This window comes from Danio rerio, chromosome 3 (assembly GCF_049306965.1).
Source record: "Danio rerio strain Tuebingen ecotype United States chromosome 3, GRCz12tu, whole genome shotgun sequence".
Lineage (NCBI taxonomy): Eukaryota > Metazoa > Chordata > Actinopteri > Cypriniformes > Danionidae > Danio > Danio rerio.
This window is the reverse complement of record NC_133178.1, coordinates 16,865,695-16,891,527: the sequence shown is the minus strand read 5'-3', so window position 1 is coordinate 16,891,527 and position 25,833 is coordinate 16,865,695. Positions and strand designations below refer to the sequence as shown.

The 25,833-nt window shown below is 37.2% G+C and overlaps 1 protein-coding gene across 2 annotated transcripts; it reads right to left on the bottom strand.

Annotated features, from left to right (window-relative positions):
• Positions 1-4,300: 4,300 nt before the first annotated feature.
• Positions 4,301-13,982, bottom strand: wfikkn2a (info WAP, follistatin/kazal, immunoglobulin, kunitz and netrin domain containing 2a). Of its 2 annotated transcripts, XR_012400907.1 has the most exons (3): positions 13,464-13,982; positions 5,923-8,448; positions 4,301-5,868 (listed from the first exon to the last, which is right to left on the bottom strand). XR_012400907.1 is itself a non-coding variant. In XM_688302.10 (2 exons), the coding sequence occupies exons 1-2, from the start codon at positions 13,668-13,670 to the stop codon at positions 6,934-6,936; spliced, it is 1,722 nt and encodes a 573-aa protein (XP_693394.5). In that variant the 5' UTR covers positions 13,671-13,982; the 3' UTR covers positions 4,301-6,933. The 2 variants fall into 2 exon arrangements, 1 of the variants encoding a protein (XP_693394.5); XM_688302.10 differs by having other exon boundaries at positions 4,301-8,448.
• Positions 13,983-25,833: the final 11,851 nt, after the last annotated feature.

The following is a 25,833-nucleotide window of genomic DNA, read 5'->3' as shown; positions in this document are numbered from 1 at the left end:
CTGAAAACGGAGGCGGGGCTGCAGACATTCGCCTCTCTGATTGGGGCTTTTCCTCAATATTAAGTAGCCTAACACACAGTTCAGTCCTGAATCTTCTCCGTGTAAGTTCAGACATCGCAAGTTTGATCAAGGCTGCATCTCTTCTTCTCAGTTTGATATGGAAAACATACCGAGGACACGCGTCAATCTTCACAGGGAATCGTGTACTTTATAACTTCATTCACATCACTCTGGCTACGTTGTTTCACTTTCTCAACAATAAAATGTAAACTTTATATAAGGAACTGCCTATTTTTATTTTAATATTAACAACTAAACAGACAGCAGACATGTTGAGGCGTGGTGCTGCATGAGCGTCATCTTCACTGTGTGCATATTTATAACAAAACGGAGCCGATAACAACTGCCTCCTTTCAATTTCAGTGAAAATACGAAACATACCCTCTCTTTTGCTGAATATCAGTTTTAATAATCGATAATGGCCATTATAAAAGTATAACATACAATAAGTTTATACATTATAGGAAATAAAGGCAAGCGATCAGTCAATATACAGAATGTAGGCTACGTGGTTTCATTAATCATTAACTTATCTTTGCGCTCAGCCAAAACACGTTACCTGAGAACAAGTAATAGATTCCAATGACCAAAGTCAGGGAATATGTCGTTAGATAAAGACAACAAGATGAATGAAATATCACGTTTAATAAATATAGTGAGATTAGATCCAGCGGGAGATGCTTGATGAGAAGTCCGACTAGCAGAGCTCTCATCTGGGTAGATGGGCTCCAGCGATTGCCAAAGTGTGTGTGTGTGGTCACGTGATGTGCGTTTTCAGCGTTTTGGTGTGGACGGAGAGCAGTTCAGAAACGCTGGGTAAAACGCGAGTGTGGACGCGGATCGTTTTCATTCTAAAACGCCGTTTTAAAACTAAAACGCACCAGTGTAAACGGGGCCTTAGGGGCCGTTTGCATATTGCATCTTTTCTAGAACACCCCCGCCCTGGGTCAAGCATAGACCGGTCCGCGGTGATAAAACGGTTGCGGACCACTGCAATGGATGACTTTAAGGGATGTTCAGATTAATGCACAACCAAAGGGCCGCCACTGCAAACACAAAAGCAAGTCATCAGGATTTGATTGAAGACTACCAAACAAATGCACGGACTATCTTTCACCTAAAAAAATACAAATGTGAGCTAGCAAAATAAACACTGTAAAATTTGAACACGTGAACTTAATAAAAACAATATCGCTGAATAAAAAAATTGTTAGCGTTCACAAGTAGTGGTTAGCAAACTTGACTTTTAAGTAGAGATGCTAATAAACAGAGCTGTAACAACCACGTGAGGTCACGTCCCTCATCTCATATGATCTTTTCAACACCCAGTGCTTAAACGTCCAAATCTCAAATATGCACTTACAGTGTTGCTCAGTGAGTTTGTAACTAGCGTTTAGCCAACCAAGAAACAACAAACTCTCTTTTATGCCTGTTGAACTTGAGCCCGAGTGCTTCACTTGACACTTGTCAACAGTTTTAATGAAACTTCCCCACTCCACATTCCCAGCATCCACCCCCCAGCCTATCCTATCTCTGATTCTCTCTCTCGCTCTTTTCATTCCTTTCATTAGCCTCTTACGGGGTCATGGATGAGGCCCTGTCGGCCAGCCTGAGGTAGCAGCCATCGGAGGCCCACCCTAGGGAAAAAGCATGTGTTATCCCTCTCCCTCCCATCCAGCTCCAGTCAAAAGTTCAAAGCCGTGCCTTTAAAACAGAGAGTGGTGTGTGTGCTGGCTCCCCTCCCATGCAGGGTCACAGCTTGGCTGGAGTTGGAGCTGGGGAGATGAGAGGGCCGGGCGGCCGGGGGGAGGCGATGGTTCTCACATGAAAGCTCTGCAGCCGAGGAGAGAGTCCCAGACCCAGACACAACACAAGGGATCAGACTGGCCCCCCCATCCCCCTTAGCCGCAACACTTCCCACCAAAGAACAGCTGGAATGTGACCTGTTCCAGAACCAAGGCCAGGACTGACTGACAATAGAATCCATCGGGATTGGGGGTGGGATCGCTCTTCTATCATAAACTATGTCCCTCCTTATCAAAGCCCGGTCAAAAACTTCTCACAAAGACCACATACTATACAAGCGGAAAGTTTTGCCAACATGAACAATGATGTAGATGACACTTTAAACGGGAGTTTGAGATGCTAATGAACAGAGCTGTAACTACATGGTTAGAAATAGAAATAAAAGTTACAAAAGTTGTCCATGGTGTTACTTAAAGGTACAACAGCACCTTTGGAAAAAGTACCACCTCAGTGACTGTTTGTACATTTATTTCTGAGGGTATACTACAGATGACTTTAAGGCATATTCAGATTAGTGCCAAACCGTTCCAGATTCAAGGCCAGGACTGACTGACTGACTGACTGACAATAGACTTCATCAGGATTGGGGGTGGGATTGCTCTTCTATCTTAAAGTATGTCCCTCCTTATCAACGTACGTTCAAAAATGTCTCACAAAGACCACATACTACGCTAGCGGAAAGTTTTGCAAACAAGAACAGTGATGTAGATGACATTTCAAAGACAGGTTTGAGAGGCTAATCAACTGTAACTACATGGTTAGGAATGGTAATAAAAGTTACAGGAGCTGTCACTGGGTTGGTCCAAAGTGTTACCTAAAAGTACAACAGCACCTTTGAAAAAGGTACCACCACAGTGACAGTGTTTGTACATTTATTTCTGAGAGTATACTATAGATGACTTTTAAGGGATGTTCAGATTAGTGCCCGACTGTTCCAGATTCAACGCCAGGACTGACTGACAATAGAATCCATCAGGATTGGGGGTGGGATCACTCTTCTATCATAAACTATGTCCCTCCTTATCAAAGCCCGGTCAAAAACGTCTCACAAAGACCACATACTACGCAAGCGGAAAGTTTTGCAAACAAGAACAATGATGTAGATGACATTTTAAACGTGTTGAGATGCTGATCAACAGAGCTGTAGCTACATGGTTGGAAAAAGAAATAAAAGTTACAAAAGTTGTCCATAGTGTTACCTAAAAGTACAACAGCACTTTTGGAACAGGTTACCACCACAGTGACAGTGTTTGTACATTTATTTCTGAGAGCATACTATAGATGACTTTAAGGGATGTTCAGAATAGGGCAAACTGTTCCAGATTTTGGGCCAGGATTGAATGACAATAGAATCCTTCAGGATTGGGGGTGGGATCGTTGTTCAACCATAAAGTATGTTCCCCCTTATCAAAGCCAGCTCAAAAACATCTCACAGACACCACGCAAGCTTGCTTGTATAATTTGTGGACAATTTGTATACAGATGACAACTTAACTTAGTTTTTGATGCTAATCAACAGAGCCACATTATCACAAATAGAAATAAAAATGACAAAAGCTGTCACTGGGTTGGTATCATACGGTCCATAGTGTTACCTAAAAGTACAACAGCACCTTTTGAAGAGGTACCACCTAAGTGACAGTTTTTGTACACTTATTTCTGAAAGTGTACTATAGATGACATTGAGATATTCAGATTTTTGCCCAACTGTTCAATAGAATCCATCATGATTGGAGGTGGGATTGATATCATACAGTATGTCCCTCCTTATCAAAGCCCAACATCTCACAAAGATGCAAGCTTGCTTGTATAACCTGTGGAACGTTTTTATGTAGCTGAAATTTTAAATGAGTTTGAGATGCTAAGAAACAGAGCTGTAACTATATGGTTTGAAATAAAAGTTTCAAAAGCTGTGACTGGGTTAGTATTTTAGGGTGCGTAGTGTTGCCTGAAAGTAAAACAGCCACTTCAGTGATAGTTTTTGTACATTCATTTCAGAGAGTGTACTATAGATGACTTAAGGCACAGGTGTCAAACTCAGTTCCAAAAGGGCCGCAGCTCTGCACAGTTTAGTTCCAACCCTTATTAAACACACCTGATCAAACTAATTGAGTCCTTCAGGCTTGTTTGAAACCTACAGGTGTGTTGGAGCAGGGTTGGAACTAAACTGTGCAGGGCTTCAGCCCTCCAGGAATTGAGTTTGACACCCCTGACTTAAGGGATATTCAGATTAGTGCCCGACTGTTCCAGATTGCAGGCCAGGACTGACTGACAATAAAATCCATCAGGATTGGGGTGGGATCGCTCTTCTATTATAAAGTATGCCCCTACTTATCAAAGCACATTTTAAAAAAAAGTCTCTCAGAGACCACACACTACTGAAGCTTGCAAGTACTGTATATCTTGTGGAAAGGATCTCAAACAAGAATAATGCCTGGGTTTTATTGGAAATGTCTTTAATGGTCTCTCTGGTGTTTCATAAACATTAAATGCATTTCAGCTGTTCATAAAATAATAGTTATAATCTCATTATATGTTTGCCATTGTATGGTTTGACAAAGAAAACAACAAAAACAACATGTAACATACTTTGTAAAGTACATAGGACTACCTTTGTTTCAATTTATGGTAGTAATGCATAAATAGACGGGACAACGGACAATGATTACAGCACAAAAGACTATGAATTAAAATAAGGTGCAATAGTATTTAACATGTCATGTTTTTTACTTTAAGAATGACATGGCTTCATAATTAAAGTTGAAGTGTGTAATTTTCTCGCCACAACCTGAAATGAAAGTTTCCTGATCGTTCCCATATTCGTCAGACAAATAAATCCTACAAGGATTTTGCAGTACTGGTTGAACAAATGTTATTGTACTTGAACAATCTAGCATTGTGAACTCTAAATTGTTTGCTTAGAATTTCAGCGGCATGTTAAGATGGTGTTTATTCTGCCTATTCTGAAAAAAAAACTACACACTTCAGCTTTAATTAAATCCTCACAAGGCATAAATAAAGTTTTAGGTTAGTAATATTTAACCATTGGTTTCCACTGAAAGTTAAAGTTCAGTGACTGCCTGCAAGGCATTTCTTTTGAGACAGTTAGAAAGAGTTAAATACTACATTTGTGGCTTTTTAGTCAAACCAAAATAACTGGACTTACATTACGACATGTAGATGTAAATAAGGTAATACTTTCATAGGAAATCAGCTAGCATATACGTATGCCTGTGTGTCATACAGTGTAATTCACATATTTAATCTCTCCTTGGATAATTCAAGCAGCTCCATGCTGTGTCAGAAGCATGAGATATGATTGTAGAATCTACAAGTCAAGTTTTTAAGTGAGCCTGTTTCAAGAAGAAATACAGGTACAAGAGGCAGGCACGTTGGTTTAGGATGTTCAAAACTGCTCCTGGAGGCCTGCTGATCTGCAGTTTCAGTACACCTATCTACCTAATCAATCTGAGGACCCCAAGTTGTGCTTTTAAAAAAGTGTAGCTAAACTCTGAGGAACACTGGCCTTTCAGAAACAGGTTTGGATACCCCTTGTTTAAGACAAGGGTGTCCGATACTGCTCCTGAGGGGCTGCTAGTCTGCAGTTTATCATGCATTTAAGTCATGTTGGATAAATTGTATTTACGAGTTGAATGCATATGAACACCACAAAGTTGTTATTATGAGTGGGAAACTTACAGTTTTCTTTAAAGGTGCAGCATGTCAGATTAAACTAGGTCTAGCAGTCCAAATTCAAAATATTGGAGAGGTTAATTGTAATCCGGCCCCTCCACTAACAACTCTACGCATAGCGGATTGACGATACCAACAGGAGTGGCGTGCTTTTCAATTAAGCCTTGTGCTGTAAGCTGCTCAGCTCATGTTTACATCGGTAATATTTGAAATATTTGCTAATTTAAAACCACCTCATGTGGATTTCCATAGCTCTAAATCTGCATCTCATTTTGGAGGCTGTTATTAGGCCCTTTCACACATACACACCTTTCCGGAAGATTACCGGCAATTTTCCGGAAAGGTGTGTATGTGTGAACAGGCCCTTTTTGAAAATACCGGTAAATTCGTTCTGGCTATTTTCCGGAAAGAGAAGTTGTAACATTACTGGTAATTTGCCGGAATGCGTCGCTGTGTGAATGCAGAAGGAAGATTGCTGGAAAGATCGCGTGCACGTCTAGAATGTGCTGACGTGAGACGTCTGCTATAGCCAATCAGAACAATCAGACAAATTAACTTCCGCGCGGTTTATGAAAATAAAATCCTTTGAAAATTTTACCAGACATATTGAGCTGCTGGATGTTAGTCAGATAACGCTTATATGTTCATCTTAATGCCAATCGTGTAAATAATTATCGATAAGATGATTATGATAAGCCATTGTTTGTTTACCTTCAAGCTTTGCGTGTGCCCTTGACACAGCACGTGAGCGCCAGCACACACAAATATCATGTACATCTTGACATGCGAAAGTGTTTCTCTATGTGTTTTCATTGGAGTTGTTCTCAATACTGATCCATCCACAGAGTTTGTGATGTAGTCAAATGTTTACAAATACAAGCGCAGCCATTTAGAGCTCATTTCTGGTTGATGATGTCAGAATTTTCCGATATTTTGGAATGGATGTGTGAATGCTCTTTTCCGGAAAAATTCCGTAACGTCCTTGCCTGTGTGAACAGCACTTTTTTAAATTTACTGGTAAAGTCGTTTTCCAGATATTTACTAGTATCAGTGTGTGAAAGGGGCTATTGTCAATTGGAGGTCGCATCAATATTTAAAAAATAATAATTTAAGAGCTAAACTCTAGAGGTACACCGGCCCTCCAGAAACAGGTATGGATACCTCTGATTTAAGACAAGAGTGTCCAACACTGCTCCTGAAGGATCATCTTCTTTAGAACTTAACTTTAGACCTGAAGTTATTCAAGGTCTTCAGGGTCACTACAAGCCCAAAGGCGGGCGTATTGGAGCTAAAAAAAAAGGGGAAAATACACTCCAGAAGCAGCATCTGACAACCCTCCTCTAGGGTGTCCAGAGATTCGGGAATTGTAATGTCCTAGTACTTTGTGCTGCCGAACTCCTTCAAAATGTCACAAGTCTTTTTGTTGACGATCTCACGGAGTTTGCGAACACGCCGCACACTGGAAGTGGCAACGAAGCTGTCGGGCTGAAGCACGGCCATCCCATTGTGAACATCCCCCATGATGATCATCTGTCCCTCGGCTCTCGTTATGTTCGGACAGGGACAGTTCCAGTCCATGTTGAGCAGTGTGACCTCCAGAGGCTCTTGCCCAAAGAATCGCAGCCCCATCTTCTCATCCTTCAAGATCTCCTCCACCGTGATGAGGGCATGTCCAGAGTCGTGATCTTCCGTCAACTCTGAAATGCGACCCAAAACCACAAAGTCACTCTTGCAGAAGCTGGGGACCATCTTCTGCCGGGGTTTGCACTGCTTGCAGTTGTGGGTCTTGGGAAATGGGCACATCTCTTCACAAGCTTCCTTGCTCTCGAAGTTATTCTCGTTTCCGCCGCAGCCTCCATAAACAAATGACTGGCATTTTTTGAGTGCATGGCTGTAAGCCCAGCGTGGCTTGTAAGCCTTGCAAGGACCTTGCACACTAGGCAGGGAGCAAGGTGCCGCGAGCTCCGCTCCACAGGACAGCATGCACGAATCATAGGCATCAAAATGGTTTCGGTTTTTGTTGCACTGGCTGTACGTGAAGGTGAAGCAGTTGTTGCGCTTGGCTTCATAGTACCATCTCATACTCTCCTCTCCGCAGTCATCCATGTCCGGTGCTTTCAGGCACTCTTCAGCAGGTAGACGAGTGGAATTCATCACCAGCACTGGTTTGAGTTGCTCCCTAGGGACTACAGAAAGGGGGAAATGTGCTTGCACGGACCCGCCCTGGTTTGTGGCAGTGCAGGTGTATATACCTGCATCCTGAACCTGAGCGTTGTATATGACCAGCTGGCCGATGTTAGTTACTACTATGTTTCCTTGCATGTGGTTGGGTCTCATCACAGTATTCTCTTTACCTTCGATCTGCTTTTCCCATGTAATTGCTGGCTTTGGTTTTCCCGTCACCTCACAGAGGAAGCTGGCCGTTTCGCCCACAAAAACAAAGTGGTGTGCTGGTTTGCTGAGCATGGCAGGACGTTGAATGTCCATGGGAGTAGTTATGGGATGGGCAGTGGTGGGCCGGGCAGTGGTTTCCACTGGGAGAGGGCTGGTATTAGACAAGCTAAAGTGATACCTGCAGGTGACTTCAGTGAGAGTGATGCCCCTGGTGCAAGCCTCAGCATCCATGTAACACTTGTTATAGTAAGTCATGCCATCTGAGGCGCAGGTGAAAAAGGGCTCCCGTCCGCAACGGTCCTTGCACTTGCATACTGGTTGTCCATCCCAGATTTCACACTCCGAACCCTGCTGGGTGCACATAAACTTGTCACAGGTGACCCCTTTGGGCATTCCCATTGGACCTTTCCTGCCCTGAATGTCCATGTATCGGGCGGCCACACAACTCTTGAGTCCACAAACATTTGAACAGCATTTCTCAAACGGCTCACAGTCCTGGAGGTACAAATGAGATTTCATGAGAAGCGTGCTTAAAGTTTGTTGAAGTTATTGGCATGCATGAGATTCCTGTTTGATTAAGTTTAACTTTTTCAGTGTTGGCATAAACTAGAAGGCTTAATGTGTATTTTTCCAATGAATTAGACATTTTCCAGTGCCACTGTTTACGGTCTTTACAACGATGACAACACAATGTGTTCAGATGATCAGATATTTTTAGAACAACATATATTCATAAGAATATGCAGATGACTGAGAATTAATGTGTATTTATTCAAATCAATTACAGATGTTTTTGTGGCATATTGAAATCGACATTTCCCAACATTAAATTTGGTGTTTAATAGACGTCTAATAGACTTCTAAATGTAGACAGCTTAGCTAAAACAAGGCTTAACTTGGGCTGTCAGTGAAAATCTAATAGACATCTAAGAATAGCCCAAAACTAGACTAGTCATCAAATAAACAGATTAGACAGACTTTATATGTGTAGTCATTCATTTCTGTTTATTTGATGACTAGACTAGTTTTGGCCTATTCTTAGATGTCCATTAGATTTTCACTGACTGCCCAAATTAAGCCTTGTTTTAGCAAGATGACTATGTTTAGACATCTATTAGACATCTTTAGACATCTTTTAAAAACAAAAACACAATGAATTCAGATGATCAGATATTTTTAGAACAATATTTTCATATGAATATGCAGATGACTAGAAATTAATGTGCATTTTTTAAAATCAGTTACTGAAGTTATTGCATGAGATGGACATTTTTTTATGTCACAGACAGTGACAGTTGTCGTTTTTTCTACAATTACAACAAAATGTATACATAAAAAGTATTCAGATGATCAAGGACTGTGTTATAGCATAGGCTAGAACAAAAATAGCTTAGTTAAATAATAAAAAAATTACTGTGAAATTCATTTAGAAAATATTGTAGAATTTTTCTTTTTTTTTTCAATTTAATTTCAGATGTTATTATAGCATATTGAAATCGATATTTCCCAGCAAACAATGTTGTGTTCAATAGACATTTAAACATAGACAGCTTGGCTAAAACAAGGCGAAACTTGGGCTGTCAGTGAAAATCTAATAGACATCCAAGAATAGCCCAAATCTAGACTAATCGTCAAATATACAGATTAGACAGACTTTATATATGTAGTCATTTATTTCTGTTTACTTGATGACTAGTCTAGTTTTGGCCTATTCTTAGCGCCTATTAGATTTTCACTGACAGCCCAAATTTAGCTTTATTTTACCCAAGACGACTATGTTTAGATTACTATTAGACATCTATTAGACATCTTTTAAAAACTGGGATTCTGTTGTCAGAGTGACTTTTTTTTCCTCAACATGTGATTCGATGGATTTGCTCTTCAGTGTTTGGACTCCACACTGAACTGAGCTAAACTGAACTGAACTACACTGTTTCCATTTACTATGATCTTCTATGTGGAGTTGCTTTGACACAATCTACATTGTAAAAGCGCTGTACAAATAAAGGTGAATTGAATTGAATTGATTCATAATGAAGAGGCAAATAATCTTGAGATGTGAGATGCCATTGTATAGAATTATTGAGGCTTTTTTTTTTTTAAAGATGCAGCTAAGAGGATTCACAGAATCACAGATTTCATTACTTATTAGAATTTGAAATTCTGACATTCAAAAAAAATTAAGCTTTTATCCTTACAACTTGCCAAACATGTTAATTCAAATAAAACATGTATCATTCCTTTATTTTTTTATTTTTTGCTTAGTCCCTTTATTAATCTGTGGTCGCCACAGCGGAATGAACCGCCAACTTATCCAGCATCTGTTTTACGCAGCGGATGCCTTTCCAACCCAGCAATGGGAAACACCCATTCACTCTCATTCACACACATTATGGCCAATTTAGCTTACCCAATTCACCTACACGGCATGTCTTTGGACTGTGTGGGAAACCGGAGCACCCGGAGGAAACCCACACGAACATGGGGATAACATGCAAACTCCACACAGAAATGCCAACTGACCCAGCCGAGGCTTGAACCAGCGACCTTCTTGCTGTTAGGCGATCATGCTACCCACTGCACCACTGTGACGCCTTGTAAAAGATTTATTAATAAAATAATACATAACTCCACCCTTCATTTGTAAATGTTCTGTCACATTTTTTGAAGACAGGGGTAGCTAATACACTAATTGGCCTACACTGTCAACATTATTTGATAAACAAATCATAACAACATATGACAACTTTTAATAACTTTTAATGTTAAGTTAAAATCACTGATACGGTTCACTTGCTTCAACTTAAAAATTTAAGGCACAGCAATTTGTAACTATAAAATGAACTGTAAACATTAAGCACAGACACGCATACAGTTGAAGTCAGAATTATTAGCCCCCCTTTGATTTTTTTTTCTTTTTTTTTTTTTATATTTCCCAAATTATGTTTAACGGCGCAAGGAAATTTTCACACTATATCTGATAATATTTTTTTTCTCCTGGAGAAAGTCCTGTTTGTTTTAATTCAGCTAGGATAAAAGTTGTTTTTAATTTTTTATAAACCATTTTAAGCTCAAAATTATTAGCCCCTTTAGCTAACTTTTTTTTTCCGACCGTCCACAGAAGAAACCATCGATATACAATAACTTGCCTAATTACCCTATCCTGCCTAGTTACCCTAATTAACCCAGTTAAGCCTTTAATTGTCACTTTAAGCTCTATAGAAGGGTCTTTAAAAAAAAAATCTAGTCAAATATTATTTACTGTCATCATGGCAAAGATAAAATAAATCAGTTATTTAAACTGAGTTATTAAAACTATTATGTTTAGAAATGTTTAAAAAATCTCTCCATTAAACAGAAATTGCGAAAACAAATAAACAGGGGGGCTAATAATTCAGTGGGGCTAATAATTCTGACTTCAACAGTATTTACAATGCTCAGCATAATTGAGTACATCCCATTTTGAAAATGAATATTTGTATCCATTTCTCAGTGAATATAGGTCATATATTTTGGTGCATTTAAACAAAACAGATTTACAAACTGATATATTGATTAAAATAATATTTTAGTCACCAAACATATAATTGAAAGATAATACAACTAAATTCAAGCAAAATATTGATATATATATATATATATATATATATATATATATATATATATATATATATATATATATATATATATATATACTAACTACAAAATTTCAACTAAATTTTTCTTTTTTTGCTTCTTTTGATTTTTCCTTTTTTTTTCTTTACATTTGTATTTAATATTTTTCTATGACATCTAAATTTGGGTGCACTAGTTTTTGGACTGTTGTTGTAAGTTATTTTGTTAGATAAGCTCCAGATTTGGCTTCAGTAATGACTAATCTAATGTATATGCACAAATATATTATTGTATTACTTCCTATTACAGGTATGAATTTAAAAGATAGATTTGTGAGGATTGTACTTACATTTGCACTGTACATAAATACATTTAGATAATAAATTCAATCAAATGTACCATGCTAATCAAAGTTTTAGCAGAAACGGCAGTAAATATTTTATTAACATTACATCTCAGTGTTTAGTCTCTAAATTGGTATCAGCTACACTCAAAAAATAAAAATAAAAATGAAATAAAAACGTTTAGCTGCATGTTTAAACTACACCATCAAAAAAGTTGACTTAACCTAAAATTTTAGGGCAACAAACTTCAGGACAACTCAACTTTCAACCCAATTACAGCACATGACTTGATTAAAGTTGAAGTAAACTCTAAAATGTCCTGAAGTTCGTTGCCTGAAAGTTTTGAGTTGAGTCAATTTTTTTACAGTATAAAATGAGTTCAGAAAAAAACAACACAAATCTTTATGTATTTGTTTTTTTGTGAGACAACTTAATTGTTTTATGTTCAATCCACTTAGATTTGTAAAAACGATAAAGATAACTTAATATGTGTTGGGACTACATGAAGGAATTGTGTGGAACCCAGTATTTTTTTTTACAGTGTATGAAACCTAAACTTGGTAAAAAAATTATAATGGTCAAATGCATCATGCACACTGTAAAAAGTTAAAGCTAGTAAACCAGTTGCCATAAAAGCAACAATTTGACTTTGCAAAAATAATAGGGGGTAAATTCATTGTACCTTGGATTTGTTAAGTTGACTTCATTTTTATAATTATGCAATTTCTACTTACTTTTTAAAATAAAAGTAAACTAATCACTTTTTTCAATACCCCTTTATTATATTTGTTTTTTGTTTTTCAGCTTTTTCTGTATCTAGCAAAATGACATGTAGTAAAATAAATCTGCTCTTCCAGACTTCAGTGTGTCTTCTAAATTTAATACAGGCTATAATTGTAGATTTTATAGACTTAATGAAGCACCAAATATGAAGTATTGCAATAATTTTTGGAAAACAGACGTGCTAAAATAGTCTGATAAACATAATTATAAAATGAAGTCAACTTAACAGTTCCAGGTTACAATGAATTTACTTACATTATCTTTGTGAAGTCAACTTGTTGCTTTTAAGGCAATTGGTTTACTCGCTTTAAGTAACTAATCACTTTTTACAGTGTAACAGTCTTTTCCCAAAACTTAGTTACTGAAAATGTTGTAATAAATCTAAATTCATATTCTGCAAATAAATAAACAAATTCATGTTCTGATGCGAACATTTACTATTTTCTTTATTAAATTAAAAAAAAACTACATTATATGTAATGATTTACTAATTAAGCTAAATGGTTGGCAAACGATTGATGTGGGCTGACTTTAAACAAACAAATTACATCTAGTCATGTTCAAGTTAATTACTTTGTTTAAATTCAGCCCGGATAAATTGTTTGCAAACACATTAAAAAGGGAGTAAATCCAATGAATATTTTTTCCAGTGTAGCCTACTAAAACTATTCCACAACAAATATTACAAATAAGCCTGTGTGATGCATTGTTAAACGTTTGGCCATAAGCAACAGGAACAATGGCACGTAGCGGAGCAGCTGAACTCACCTGGTCGGACTCGCACTCCCGCGCGCAGGTGCTCATGGCGTCCACCCACAGGTTCGGGTTCATCTCGTTCGGACACATTCCCGCATGAGAATACACCACTTTGGACAGAGTCATTGGCATCGCTCGCGCGCGCAAATGCAAGCGCGAGACACAGAAAAGCTGTCCCAACAAAAACCAGATCCATCTGGGAAACAGCATCCACCACATATCCACGCGAGTAAAAGTCCTTTCGGAAAAGAGGAAGCGATCCCCAGGGGTGAAAAAGTTCAGCAGTCAGCCCCAAAATCAACGCGTAAAAAGGGCAGAAGTGGCTAAAGTGTGCTCCGGTCAAGAGGTTTGAGGAGTGGAGGAGAGCCCGATGCGCGGGGGGCGGTTAGCGGCGCTGCCGGATTAGAGGCTGCGGGTTTAACTCGGTTACAAAACATTTCATATACTTGAAAGTAAAGCGCTTTTTTTGCAGACGTTAAGGCTACAGTGAGCTCTCGAGCGTGTCTGACATTTAAGATTCAGAGAGGCACCTGCGTGACGCACGACAACACCTTTTAACTCTTAGCCGCCCAATGAGAAGTGGCGGGCTGTGTTCGGAATGGACAACTGGTGCCCTGCACACTGCGCAGTGGACACTGAAACTACACATTATTCATTGTGCGTGAATAACTATGCAGGGCGCAAAAATAAACTTTAATAATGCTTTAAGTCAAGAACTAATGATCACACTTTTAGAAAATTTTCGCCGTTAATAAAGCATGCATTATCTATGACTACTCTGTTAAAATAGTTGGGTTAAAAATACCCCAACATTTAACCCAACCTATAGGTTATTATAGCACCTTCCCAACTATGGGTTATTTTATCCAATGTATTGGGTTATTTTGATTAAATAATTTTTTTTCCCATTCTGGTATTACTATTTTTACTAGTACTGCTATTAGTTTTATAATTATGATTGTATAAATAAATAAATAACATACAGTATTCAAAAATATTGAAAATGCTTTTTTACCATTAAAATTTCCAGACACTTTTGTTAAAATAAATCAAGAATCACAAACAATAAAGAAACAGAACAAAGTACAGACAGATCTAAATGTGCAAGCAGAAAATGATGTGTTGATGGAGCAGAATATGGAGCTATATGCTGTATCCTGTCCAGCAGCTGCAGCATGCTTCGCTCAGTGTCCACAGTGTACAATACATTTGGTACAACCACATCCATACATACGCTTCTAAAAGATGGTGAAACGGATATAAAAACATGACACGGAGAGGTTATTTGAAAAAAAAAAAAGTTTAAAAAAAAGCAACAACAATATTATTGCGTTAGAGCTTAAACTTTACAGTGCTAAAACAACATTGCACACGCATATTAATACAACTGTTTTGTGTCAGTTAAATCAGTCGACTGTTGAAATTAAAAAATAATTTAACCCAACTGGTTAAGTTATTAAAATAATAACCAAATGAAGGTTAAAAAAATAACTCAATAAAGCACCAAATATTTAACTCAACTGGTTGGGTTATTAATAAATAACCTAATAAAGGTTAAAAATAAGCAAACAAAGCACCAAATATGTTTAACTCAACTATTGGGTTAAATAAATAACTCAACGTTTTCAGTAATCAAAGGTTTTTGAAGCTTCTAAAGCATAGGTCTCAAACTGGATTCCTGGAGGGCCGCAGCTCTGCACAGTTTTGCTCAAACACAGCTGATCCAACTAATCAAGGTGTTTAAGACTACTAGAGACTATTACGCAGGTGTAAGTTGGAGGTGGTTGGAGCTGAACTAAGCAGAGCTTTGGCCCTCCAGGAATTGGGTTTGAGACCCTTGTTCTAAAAGTAAATAAATCCGTCATAAAACGAAGCTATACTGAATCATTTCATAATGGATATTGTTCCTAGAATTACATACCTGGCAACCCAAAAGTTGCTGCTAGTGAATGAATAAAACTGAACATTTTAGCTGACTATAAAGAAGAGGCTGTGGATTACCCTTCTCACAAAGTAATTAGAAAAGCTATTTAAATATGTTTTAATGATATAGTTAGTAATTGATTACTTGTTTGAAGTAATTTACCCATCGCCTGTCTTTATACTGACTAAAAAAAGGAATATTTTCTGCCAAAAAAAAAAAAAAATCTTAGAGTTTCAGAAAAGTAATATCTTTATTTAATCATCTAATAAACAAACAAACAAATGAAAAGATTTTGCTGCTTATTTAAAGAATTATTTAAATGAGCTAAAACAACACAATTCTTGAGTTGTTTGGGGGGAAACACCATTGGTTTATGTTTAGTTAAAATTTGAAGAGTTCAGATGCAAAAATCTGAAATTTCTATTGAAAATGAACATCTTTGCTTTGTCTAAGTTGACATATTTCACTTTAAAGACCAGGAAAATGACTTTACCAATAAAGTGAAATCACTGAACATACACGCAGGATCCTGATAAAAACGCTCATTTTAGAGGAGAATTTCAGATGGCATTTAGAGGTTTTTGCATCTGAACTCTTCATTTGTAAAAACAATTAAGTTAACTTTACAGATTTGCATCAGGACATGTTTTTACAGTGTGAGCGACTGCATCACGTGGCTTTTAACTGTATGTGAACGTGACTTTTATAAGCCTCATTAAAAGTTTCAAGTGGCGTAAAATAATAGCAATAAAACCACCGCCGCTAGGAACATATTCAGCAGAAGTTAATTTGCGTCCCATCTGACTCTGGCAGACATGGGAAAGTTACCTCCAGCTGTGCGGTACAGGCTAGAGGTCGAGTGCTTCAAACATACATAAAGAGCAGAAAACAGCAGACGTCAGATGAAGCTCGCAGTCTAGAGCATCATCAGCAAGGCAGATAAACACTAGAAGAGTTACAGATGACTAGAGATTAAACCATTAAAACTGTAAACTGTATAAAGCAAGTCGTTGACTTTACTTGAATTGAGGAAATTCATCACTTGGAACTGTTAAGTTGACCTAAATTTTACACTGTAGGAAATGCTGGCTTATTTAAACCAGTGTTCATTTTAATCTTAGTCTTTTGGCTAAAATTCCATTTTAGTTTTAGTCATATAGTCTTCTGAATCATTTTACTTTTAGTCGACTAAATTTCATAAGATGTTCTATTATATATATATATAGTAATCTACTCTATTACTATATTTGGTTTAAGTGTAATTTAATTAAAATATTGTATACATTTATTTATACAAAATATTCTTACATAAAATTAAATAAAACCGTCTAATATAAGTGTTATTATAAATATGGAATAAAGCTTTTTACTTGAAGACCAGAAATTAGATATGCAATGCTTATTTAAATCATAAGTAATATGTAAAATTATGTGTCGGCAAAAACAGTAGACTACTGAAAATGCAGGAATTTCTCTTAGCTGTTGCCATTTCATTATAAATAGATAAATCAAACAGAGGCCCTTATGGATGATTATACAACCGCATCCCACGTCTACTGAGGACCCATTACTTTTCAAATGTGTGTGTGTGTGTGTGTTTGCATCATGCATCACACACCAAGATTAATTCAAGATTAGATATTTACCAAAATACATCCCAGAATCACATTCTCCTCTCATTTTTTATAGTAAATGAAAATGTCAGTATATTTTTATTATAGTTGTCGACATCATCACTTAAGTAGAAACTAGTTTGTCACGAAAATCACAACAAAACATTTTCATCGATTAAATTAAAAAATGATTTAAACCCAAATTGGACTAAAATATGGACTAACCCAAACATTAGGTTACATTTGGTTCTATTCATTTAATTTTAAAATTAAACCAAGCAGTTTGTTTAATCTGCATTACACTCAAAATCAGGTAAAAAAAAAACTAGCTTTTTTTAGAGTGTATAATCATGTACTTAGTTCATTTATATGGCAACAAGTTTACTCCATTTTTAAAGTAAAGTTAACTCGTTGCTTTTACAGATCTATTCATTCATTCATTCATTCATTCATTCATTTTCTTTTTGACTTAGTCCCTTTATTAATAATTTGGGGTCGCCACAGCAGAATGAACTGCCAACTTATCCAGCATATGTTTTTACGCTGTGGATGCCTTTCTAGCTGCATCTTATCCATGCCAGCACGGGATGAACATGGAAACTAGCAAGTAATATTAGTTTACACTAAATAAATACTGGGATGTTTTCACCCAGTGCCGAGTGAAATAGGGACAAATACAATAGTTGGGTTAAAAAATATAATTTCAAATTTAATTTTAATTGTCCGACCCAGCATTTGGTTAAAACAGCAGTATTATTAGAGTATAAATTACTTTAACTTACATTTTTGAAACATTCATTCATTTTCTTTTCGGCTTAGCCCCTTTATTAATCTAGGGTCGCCACAGCAGTATGAACCGCCAACTTATCCACCATTTGTTTTACGCAGCGGATGCCCTTCCAGCTGCAACCCATCACGGGGAAACATCCATACACACTCATTCACACACTATAGACAACTTAGCCAATCCAATTTACCTGTACTGCATGTCTTTCGACTTGTAAGGAAAACCCCAAAGGAAACCCATGCGAACACGGGGAGAACATGCAAACTCCACACAGAAATGCCAACTGATCCAGCCGAGGCTCGAACCAGTGACCTTTTTGCTGTGAGAAGAACGTGCTATCCACTGCGCCTCCGTGCAGCCTTTTTGAAAAATTTTTAACTCATTTTAATTAGTAAAATGAACGAAAATATGCTGTCATGACTTTTTGATCATATATATCATTTTACTGTCTGAGAAAGCATCCATACAATGCATAAATGCTTGTTTTGCTTAGTTTTTTGTCGGTTTTCCTACTACAAATATCTAAAAATTCTTAAATTAAGAAGCATTTTCTAGACAAGCAAAAAAATATGATCTTGTTTTAAGAAATATTATGTCAAAACGAAGTGTTTTTTTCCTAAAACAAGTAAAATAATCTGCCAATGCGGTAAACAAAATAATATGGTCATACGTTAATTACTAAAAACAAGATTTATTTTGTAGTTTTAAGCGAAAACACTTCATTTTGACATAATGTCTTAAAACAAGACAATACGTTTTGCTTGTCTAGAAAAATGCTTATTAATTTAAGACTTTTTAGATATTTGGACTAGAAATGAGACAAACTCTAAGTAACAAAAGCATTATTTTTTGCAGTGTAGTACATTATTACTTTCCTATTTGTTCACAAGCGATTATGAATGAACAAGTTTATCCAAAACAGTTTGACTTTGAAAACGACACACAACATGACAGAAAGGAGCGGCTGCTTCTGCTTTATTTCTGCGCAAACACGCAGCGCCTGCACTAACTCAATGCACTCCAATAGAGCAGCGATTAAACGGAGCTTCCACTCCAGATCAATCTTTTTGTGTGAACTTATGAGCGTTCTGAAAGGTATTAGCGCTGTTTGTGTGCCTGGGCTTCCCACCCACAGAGAGGGTCATAAAAAACAACACACATGTTATAACCTCTCGTGAGCTCATTATATCGTCTTACTGGCACACAAAAGAGCAACACTCATGCAGCCAAGCTTTGTTTTAAAGCAAACTACACACACACACACACACACTGCAAGGTCACCATCCATTCTCCACACAGCAGGTTGTTCTTATGCAAGAGGTACAGAATGTGTGTTTCTACATCTGGACGACACATGGGATCTGTTTGCATTTTTAAAAAGTGCTCTGTACACATATTTCCCCCCTTACTGTGTTAAGGGCAATATATCCAATATATTAATAATGTTTGCACACACACACTCACATGCATACTCTACTGGTCTACAGTTTGGAATCTGTAAGATGTTTTCATTATTGTGTTTAAAAGACGCTTAATTCCGCTCACACACAAATGATCTTTGTCTGCTTGTTCAAATTACACTGTAAAACAACATATGATCAGTAAGTCATGACAACATGTTTTTAGCTACACTGTAAAACCCAAGACGTTAAATCATTTGAGGAAACCGATTAATCGCAACAACCCATTTAAGTTCAAAAACTAATCCTAATGAGTGAGTACTGTGAACTTACTCCATTTGAGTAAATGAAGCAATTTGAACACAGTAAAACCCAATAAATGAAGAGAACTCAAACCAACTGCGTACTGTAAAACCTAAAAAGTTAAGGCAAATCAAACCGTTTGAGGAAACCAAGTACTACTCTGTAAACAACTTAACTTTATCAAATGAAATGAGTGTCATTAACTCAAAATTGACTGAAAGTTAATTCTACTCATTTAAAAATGAGTTTTGAACTCAGTGTTGAAGGTATTGAGTTCATTAAATACCTCATTACTTCAACTTAAATGGAATAAGTTCACAGTGCTCATATAGATTCGTTTTTAACTCCGGGTGCTTTCACACGCACTTTTGATCCACACCCGGGTTCGTTTGATGTCTTTAGTACCGTACGGTACCTATAGCTAGTGTGAACGTGTCTTCTGAACTCGGGTGCGCACCCGAGTCCGCCTGAAAGAGGTGAAAGAGCTGTCTCTGGTACGGTTCACGTCTGATGTGAATGCAATCGTACCAAAAAAACGGAAGTGAACCGCCAACTGAACAACAAACTATCGTTTTCATAACATGTGTGTGTGCGTGCGTGTATGTGTGTGTCACGTTTCGTACCTTGGTGACACGCGGGACTGAGCCAGGGCAAACACAGTAGCCCCTTTCACACATACAGACCTTTCCGGAAAATTACTATTTTCCGGAAAGAGAAGTTGTAACATTACCGGTAATTTGCCGGAATAATGCGCTGTGTGAATGCAGAAGGAAGATAAGATAATAAGCGCGTCCATGTCTAGAACGGGCTGACGTGAGACACCTGCTTTAGCCAATCACAACAGTCAGACGCATTCACGTGCGCGCGGTTTATGAGAATAAAAGCCTTTGAATATTTTTTTCCAGACACCTTTAGCTGCTAGATGTTAGTCAGATAATGTTTCTATGTTCCTTCTTAATGCTGTGTAAATAATTATCGATCAAATGTTTATGATAATAGTTTGTTTACCTTTGCGTGTGCCCGTGAGCGCCCATAGCGCCAGCACACACACATATCATGAACATCTCGACATGCGAAAGTGTTTCCCTATGTTTTCATTAGAGTTGTACTCAATACTGATCCATCCGAAGAGTTTGTAATGTAGTCAAATGTTTACAAACACAAGCGCAGCCGTTTAGAGGTCATTTCTGGTAAATGATGTCAGAATTTACCGGCATTTTGCGATGGATGTATGAATGCTCTTTTCCGGAAAAATTCCGTAACGTCCTCGCCTGTGTGAACAGCGCTTTTTTGAATATACCGGCGGTAAAGTAGTTCCGGAAATTTTCCGGATATTTACCGGTATCACTGTGTGAAAGGGGCTACTGTGTGATGTTCTGAGTGTTTATAATATTTTTGCGGCAGATGGATGCGAGTCGCTTTCTGTATGTCCAAAACTAAAAGCTTCAGTTATAGCAGAATGACCGCGATGTGCGGACGTATTTCCATTTCGGCGATTGCTTTCGTGACCGTCACCTAGTAACGGCCGTAAACAAAACAGCAGCTCGATGACGCACGCGTACAGTGGTTCAGAAGGAAAACGGACAGTGTGAACACAAACCAACCGAGGATGTGGCAAGGGGGGACAATCCAGCTTGGCTACGGTCCAGGCAATTGAACCAAGTTTGAAACCCTCAAACCATTTGAGGAAACCGATTGCTGCAAACCATTTGAGGAAACCGATTGCTGCAAACCATTTGAGTTACCTTAACCCTCAATAGCACCTTTTTTTTTTTTTTTTGCCTGAGACGCACTTTTCCCCTGGAAAATATAATAAGGCCGCCCTCCACATTTAATGATATTATCACTCATATAAGTTTGCAGTAAAGTATGACAAAAAAAAGTATGTTTATTACTATATTTAGATGTTTACTGTATGCACAAATAATAGCCTAATGTAAAATATAAAAGCAAAACATCAATAGGCCGTTTGTAACTAAACAACGTAAGCCTTTGGTGCCTTGCAGTCAAAAACTGCTCTGGGCTTGTCTTATTCATTTGTAAGGCCTCATGCATTCTTTAGCAAGAACTTTGCAGCAGATAATGCACTGTGGCTGGTCCAGGGACTCAGTAACTATCTTGGTATTTCCTGCATTTCATGTTTCCAGTATTGCTAGTGCTGCGATCTGAAATGTTTGGAGCTTCCTCACCTGGGTCTAGCATGCTTGGGTCATTAAAATTAGCAGCTGAAGGCGAATCGTTTTTTGTGGAGGACGAATTACAAATCTGTCCATTTTTTTGCCAGCCAGGGGATGAAATGAACTAAGGCAACATGATTGTTCTGACTGTCCACTACTAAAAATGTTTTAAAATATGACGTGATATAAGGCTATATGTCATCATATTCATATATAAATCATTTTTGATAAATTTTGAAATATAGCATGTACATATGACATATTTGATTCCCCCGCGTACCACAGTTTGAGAACCACTGCTTTACATAATTAGAAAACATAAACTACTGTAAATGAGACATCAGCACACATTAGATGACGTGATCTCTAGGCAAGATGGTGAGTTCATTTTTAACTATAAAATCTATAAAAAAAAATCTTAAATCAAAATAATATATTGTACATTTTAGGATGTTTTCTAAAAATTTGTGTAATTTTTATCCATATTTTAGTACAATTACTCAAAAACACAAAAATATCCACAAAGTCCTTTTAGGAGTACATATTTCTTGTTTAGCTGTCAAGGTTGTTCAGTACTATGAGGCAGCATAAGAGTTTTAATGTCTGTGTTCTAGGTTGAAGTTAGTAATTTTTAGTTGGTGGCAAGAACATGATCCGAACTAAAACAAGACACAATCGTAAAAAGTACTGCACCTTTTTGGATTAATCCAAATAATATTTGTTGACAGCGCTTTACCAACAGTTTTAAACAGAGAGAGAGAGAGAGAGAGAGAGGGAAAAGCATTACCTCATGGATTGGTAATATTTCTGGAAGATGACCATGTCACAGTTTAGCTAAATTAATTCACGCCTCCTCCTGAATTCACGCCTTCGCCGTTTGCAATGCATTAAAACATTGTTTTCCAGCAGCAGCCGCGCTTCATTCTGAAATCTATACATTTTCTAAAGTGATGTATACAAACTATATAGTCTATGACAATGGATACCATCAGCCAGCGCAGTATTCCCTGCACAGTAAATAGCTAAATAGGTCTGCCGGTTTGTTTACTTGTGGGAGTGCCATGACATTTTTCCCGCTGGTTAATGCTGAATGGCTTTTGGTTCTTTTCAACTGGTTCGGACCAAAGCAATCAGTGTGGTTTGAAAAGGACCCAAAGACGGCAGAAAAAAATGCTACATTGTGCCATTTGTTGCCCTTGGTCAAGACCAAATGAACCGAACCACAGACGTGAAAGAACCCTTAAAGATGAAATGCAGCCATATACACCTCTACATTGGCGATCTCCTGAAATGTATATAGGGCTGCATTTTCAGAATGAGCCTGTTGATTTATTAAGTTTCGATTTTTTATTTTAGTAGTAGTATTAAATAATATGCAAATGTTTATATGATTTATTTACAATACAGTTTAGAAAGTAATATTTTCTGGCTTTTATTATATTTTACAACTTGCAATTTTTACAATTTTATTTGCATTGTAAACCTCAATTAAAAGTTTTTTATTTCTTGTTTTACATTTTTAGTTACTATACTCAAAATCGCTCCGCAGATTTATTTAGATTTTATTTTATTTCTTGTACAAAATTCTACGCAAAGATAGTAAAAAAGTTATCCGCAGATTCTTTCTGGCCCTGTTTATGACTAACATATCAATAAGAACATCTAAAGGAAAAAAAAAAAAAAAACGATATTATGATTGATTTTAAGGAGACTTTAAAGCGGACCTAATCCTCGAAGCCACTGAACAGTTCATCACGTTTTGCTCTACTGGCTGTTAGCTGAGGTTAATATGGGACAGCTGTTTCCAGATCAGCAGATGAGGCTTGCAGCTGGACATGTGAGAGGGCAGGTGTTGACTGACCTCACACTAGTCTCTCCTCGAGGGGGAAGAGAGAGACTGATCTGCTATGAGAACATGAGGAGATAAGCTCCGCAGTGTACAAGATCAACAGTTCTATATCTGCTACACGCATGCCTTTCTCTGGATACTGCTTAGTATTCTCACATTTGATCGTTCACACATTCAACGCTTCTAGTTTTTGCACAAACACAAGGATTGCAGTGTAATTTCCACTGGGAAGATCTATAGTGCATCGCGGGCCTCCATTTCCCTTAAAGTGCGCAGTTGAGCGAAAGAGGTCAAAGGGCAGCTGGTGAAGCGAGCTGAGGCTAAATGAACACACATTTGAATAAAACCTTCATCAGGGTTTCTGTATTGTACAACACTATTCTAGTAAAGGATATTTCTTTCTCTTTTTATACCCCTAGTGCACTTTATCTGCTTTTTTAAAGTCAATTTTCTTTGAAAAAGTGCATTTGATCAATATTTATAGAGGTTTATTTACACTTTGATGATCAAGAAAGAGTCTACTTTAAATCTATGGATGAATACATTTTTTTCCTGCTTCCACACTGATAAATAAATATTCGACTACAAAGAAATGGAAAGTAGAATTGCTTCTGAAATGTTATTGGAATACTCTCTCTTTTTTAATAGTCACTTTACAATCAAGTTCTACTCTCAATGGCCACTTTATTTGGTACACCTTACTAGTACCGTGTTGAGATCCCCTTCTGCCTTCAAAACTGCCTTAATCATTCATGGCATTGATTCAACAAGCTACTGGAAATATTCCTCAGAGGTTTTGGTCCATATTGAAATGATAACATCACTTAGTTCCAGCAGATTTGTCGGCTGCACATCCATAATGCGAATCTCCCGTTCCACCACATCCCAAAGGTGTTCTATTGAATTAAGATCTCAGTTTCCTGTTTCCAGCTGACTTGAGTGACACCCGGTGTGGTCTTCTGCTGTTGTAGCCCATCCACCTCAAGGTTACCTTCATTGTAACGAGTGGTTATTTGAGTTACTGTTGCCTTTTTATCAGCTGGAACCAGTCTGGCCATTCTCCTCTGGCATCAACAAGGCATTTGCACCCACAGAACTGCCGCTCACTGGATATTTTCTCTTTTTTCAGACCATTCTCTGTAAACCCTAGAGAGGGTTGTGCGTGAAAATCCCAGTAGATCAGCAGTTTCTGAAATACTCAGACCAGCCCATCTGGCACCAACAACCATGTCACAATCAAAGTCACTTAAATCACCTTTCTTTCCCATTCAAACTAGGAATGAACAACACTTCTACAGCATTTATTAATCCTAATTTAACATTTAATAATGCATAATTAGCAAACTAAGTTGTGCCTGTTAAAATTAGTTAATGCTTTGGGAATGAACTATTTTCATTAACTCACATTAACACATAAGTAAACACTCATAAATGTGCTGTTCATTGTTCATGTTAGTAAATGTTTTAATTTATTTGAAGCAGTGCATGACTATTTAGCTAATTTTATATTAGAAATTTAAAGTATCATTTTCAATTATTTATTATTTTGGTAACACTTTAGTTTAGGTCAGTATTAACAAGCCATTCAACAACACTACTAGCTTAATGAACTACTAAATAGCCGTTTGGTTATAGTTAGTAAGGTAGAAGTTGTGTGTAGATATAGGGATGCAGAATAGGATCATCCTTCACTCCAAGGATATTTCTGCTGCCTGTTCAAATTTAAAATGAGCTGAATCAACATAATTCTTAAGGGTTTGTTTTGGACAACTTAATCATTTTATGTTTAATCTAGTTAAGTTTGTAAAATTAATTTTTGTTGGGACAACAAGGAGGAATTGTGTTGGAACCGTGTTGCTTGGTCCTAATGAACAGTTAATGTCTTAATAATAGACAGGTAATAAGCTCATTTAATAGCATGAATTGTGACCAAAATTAAAGTGTTTCCAATATTTTATTGATTTATTGCTTTCAAACAGATATCACAATTCTCCTATGATTTTAAATAAGCAAATTAGAAAATGTGATTTACTCGTTCTGTTAGAAACTGTCAAAATGTTACTTGCTGCAGCCTACTTCAAAATACATTATTGCAAAAACTGAATAATTTAAACAATTTATTATCTCTCATTTGGACAAACGTTTGCATTTTTGAACGGAATCCTTAAATGAATGACTGTTTTTCTGTTGCTACTTTAGACATCGTTACAAACTGTTATTCCATTGCTTGTGCCATCTTCACTTTTCTGCAACAGAAATAAGAATACTGTGTGATTAAAAATACTAGCGACGTCTGGACTCTTAATTCCAACCAAGTGTGCCGCAAGCC

What these genes read in the sequence shown, in the direction of transcription:
- wfikkn2a (XM_688302.10), bottom strand. Translation starts at nt 13,670, where the DNA reads ATGTGGTGGATGCTGTTTCCCAGATGGATCTGGTTTTTGTTGGGACAG. An exon ending in GGGAGTGCGAGTCCGACCAG is followed by an intron (nt 8,449 to 13,463) that starts GTGAGTTCAGCT and finishes TTGTACCTCCAG; the next exon opens with GACTGTGAGCCGTTTGAGAA.